The following is a 3,197-nucleotide window of genomic DNA, read 5'->3' on the forward strand; positions in this document are numbered from 1 at the left end:
CTAGTATAAATGATAAAAGAAGTACTATAAATAAATAAAAAGAGTACTAAGCACTAACTGTAATAACATAGACGATTTAACATTTATAATGACACTCTCCATTTCATATGTTTTAATTGTTATACCCTTGTCTAATACCCCTAAAATTCAAAAATATGAAATTTTACCGAAAGTTTAGAGTGTCAAAAGTTTCAAAAAAATTTTTGGGCAATACCGAAAATTTCCGGTACATTTATATCAGAAATTTTGAAATTTCCGATACTTTCTACTGAAAATTTTAAATTTTCGGTACTTTCTACCGAAATTTCAAAATTTCTTGTATTTTCTATCTGAAATTTTCAATATATTTATACTGAAAATTTTGAAATTTCCAGTACATTTATGTCGGAAAATTTTGAAATTTTCGATACATTTTGTATGGGTGTGCCGGAATTTCGTCCAAAAATTATTTGTATTTCATGAAGAATAAACTTTGGAATATTTAAATTTTTGAGGGTGATGTGTTTAATTTAGGGGACATGTTAATTCCTAAAAACATATCTATCAAGGAAAATTTTGAAACAAACAAATATACCTATTTAAGGACACATTACAAAGCAGAATTATTATTCAATGTTTTTTAGTCCACACTAACTAAACCCACAAGATACAACATCTATAGAGTTAAGTTCATACCAACAACAATAACGAAACTAAACCATACTCCACCAAACTGTATTGTTACATGTACTTAAAAAACTATCGATAGTGATTTGCAAAATCCCTTAAACTCTTCCCCACAAAACACACTCAGTATACATTTAATTGACATTGAGTTTAACAATAACCATTGTCATCACTCTCGCGATCATCTTTGACACTTTTATCCAAGCAAACATCATCATTGAAATCCTGCAATCTGATTTCTTTCGTCTCCAAACATAAAACACGATGTCTCAATTCATCCAATTCACTTTCAATGAGAAAAACTCTTTCCTTAAGAGTTAGATTCTGTTGTTCAAGACGTATAATATGTAACTCCTGTTCATCAACCCTATTCTCTAAATTATACCTACTTGGATTTATCATCTCAAACCTCCTCAAGTCAATGTTCAATATCTTCTCAACTTCAAATTGCTCACTGCCATTATTTTCCGTTTCGTCGGAACTTTCTTTCCGTGACCGGACACGAATTAGGCCATTCATCGTCCCATATCCATCAACTCCCCAATTTTCCTTTGCCATCTCGACTACCACCTCTGTCGACGGCGACAGTATTGGCGTTGTCAAGGCCGCCGGAGTCCTCGCACAAGGAGACATGAGAGAAGCTATGCCGCCAAACTTTTTCGCGCGGATTATGAATGATGTCGTGTTGTGCGGAGCGGACGGAGCGGAGATACGTCCGCTACCTGTAAACCTTTTCTTTGGAAAGTGAAATCGTCGAACCTTGCCAATAAATTTGTCTGTCTCCGATGAGTCCTTAGGATTTACACGGTGTTTGTAGTTGCGACTCCATTTAACCCGGCCTGTGTAATTCACGGGACACGACGGATGCCCATTAAAGGTTGGAGGTCGAGAAAACAAAGTCGGATTTTGCGGCAGGTTAGGTGGTTGGCGGTGCGACCAAGTAGAATAATTTTGAGGATTCTGTTGCAAGATCTGAAACTGGTCTATCATTATTTCACCCCAACAAAATAACTTAACCTAAAAAATTTTAGATGAAAAAAAATGAAAGTTTGTTTAACGTTAATAGCAAAATAAAATAAAATATTGATGAAACTGAGAATAATAAAAGGGTTTTAATTTGGTTGGGGGTGAGGAAATAGTGATTTTGAATGTAATGAATGGTGGGTCATTGTAAAGCAGGTTTAAATAAATAGAAGAGTATGAGATTGAGATAGGCATTTCAGTCATCAATAGGTGTAACTTTTGAAATATTCAATGTATTTTTAGATTTTATGAATTTTAACTAGATGTCATGTTCAATGTCTGTCAATGGAAAAAAATGGAAACATTGTATTTCTTGCATTATTTATTAATTTATTTATTTTTCACAATGTATTTAGTCAATTGTAGTCTTTATTCCTAATTATGATTACTCATTAAAAAATAACAATCTCTAATACATTTCTATAAAAATAACAATCTCTATATTACAAGAATAGAAATGAAGCAATAGTATAAATAAATAAAAGGAAAATAAGTACAAATTCTATATAAATTATTAATTTTACAATGACTTTCAATACATTTTTAATATTATAAATGTTTTAATATTAAATTTATAAACTGAAATTGTATAACATATTTTAATATTCTACTTATAAAGTGAAATCATAAAACAACGTCATAAATTTTTGTTGGGCTTTGTAAAAGTTACGCACATTTTTTATATATTTATATTTTATTCTGATTTAATATATTTGTACAAATTTTACATTTTTCATGTTATATAATGATTAATTTTTTTTTTTTATAAAAAGGATATTCAATGAAAAGGAAAAAGGAAATAAAAGAAGGGGACCAAAATCAAAACTCCTCAAATCAACTATCTATCTAAGCTTGGAAGTAACTACTAATCTCTTTAATATATCCTTCTTTGTTTTTTAATTTACACTAAGAAATACCCCTAATTTTTTTTAATAAACAAGAAATTTTATGTAAAGAATACTACGGGTACTCTAATCCCGCTTAGAAAAACAAACATTATCCTCCAACTGAAACTATCTTTCAAAAAAAAACAGAGGACTTTTTACAAAAAAAAAAAAAAAAAACGCGATAGTCACAATTGGAATAAGTAATATTACCAGCCTAAGACCACTTCCAAACCTTAAATTTAATATTCCATCCCAAATCCGAAGGACACACTTTAGCATTGTTGAAAACGACTTCATTCCTATAATACCATAAGCTCCAAAGAACCGCCAACCAAACTATACTTGCAAACCCTTTCTTAATCCCTTTATTACAACACTCCTGAGTCCAAAGTCCCAAGCTAGAGACCAAATCCCCTCCTAAATCCGCTGGTACACCCAACCACTCAAAAACCTCCATCCACACCAATAAATCTAAATCAATTAGATTTTCTCTTTTGTACACTTGGCTTGCAATTTTTTCAAATTTACTTTGAAACATAGCTTTACCCGAGTAAAGCAATAAACTTGTGCATTAACCTTTTCCATTCCTTCAACTTTTCATCTTTATCCCTCTCATTTCAC

At 31.2% G+C, this 3,197-nt stretch overlaps 1 protein-coding gene across 1 annotated transcript; it reads right to left on the bottom strand.

Annotated features, from left to right (window-relative positions):
* Positions 1-601: 601 nt before the first annotated feature.
* LOC131597418 (uncharacterized) lies at positions 602-1,656 on the bottom strand. The gene has a single exon (XM_058870119.1). It carries the CDS (start codon positions 1,654-1,656, stop codon positions 817-819), a length of 840 nt encoding a protein of 279 aa, XP_058726102.1. The 3' UTR covers positions 602-816.
* Between the last annotated feature and the right edge of the window lie 1,541 nt (positions 1,657-3,197).

The sequence above is a fragment of the Vicia villosa genome, linkage group LG4 (assembly GCF_029867415.1).
Source record: "Vicia villosa cultivar HV-30 ecotype Madison, WI linkage group LG4, Vvil1.0, whole genome shotgun sequence".
Classification (NCBI taxonomy): Eukaryota; Viridiplantae; Streptophyta; class Magnoliopsida; order Fabales; family Fabaceae; genus Vicia; species Vicia villosa.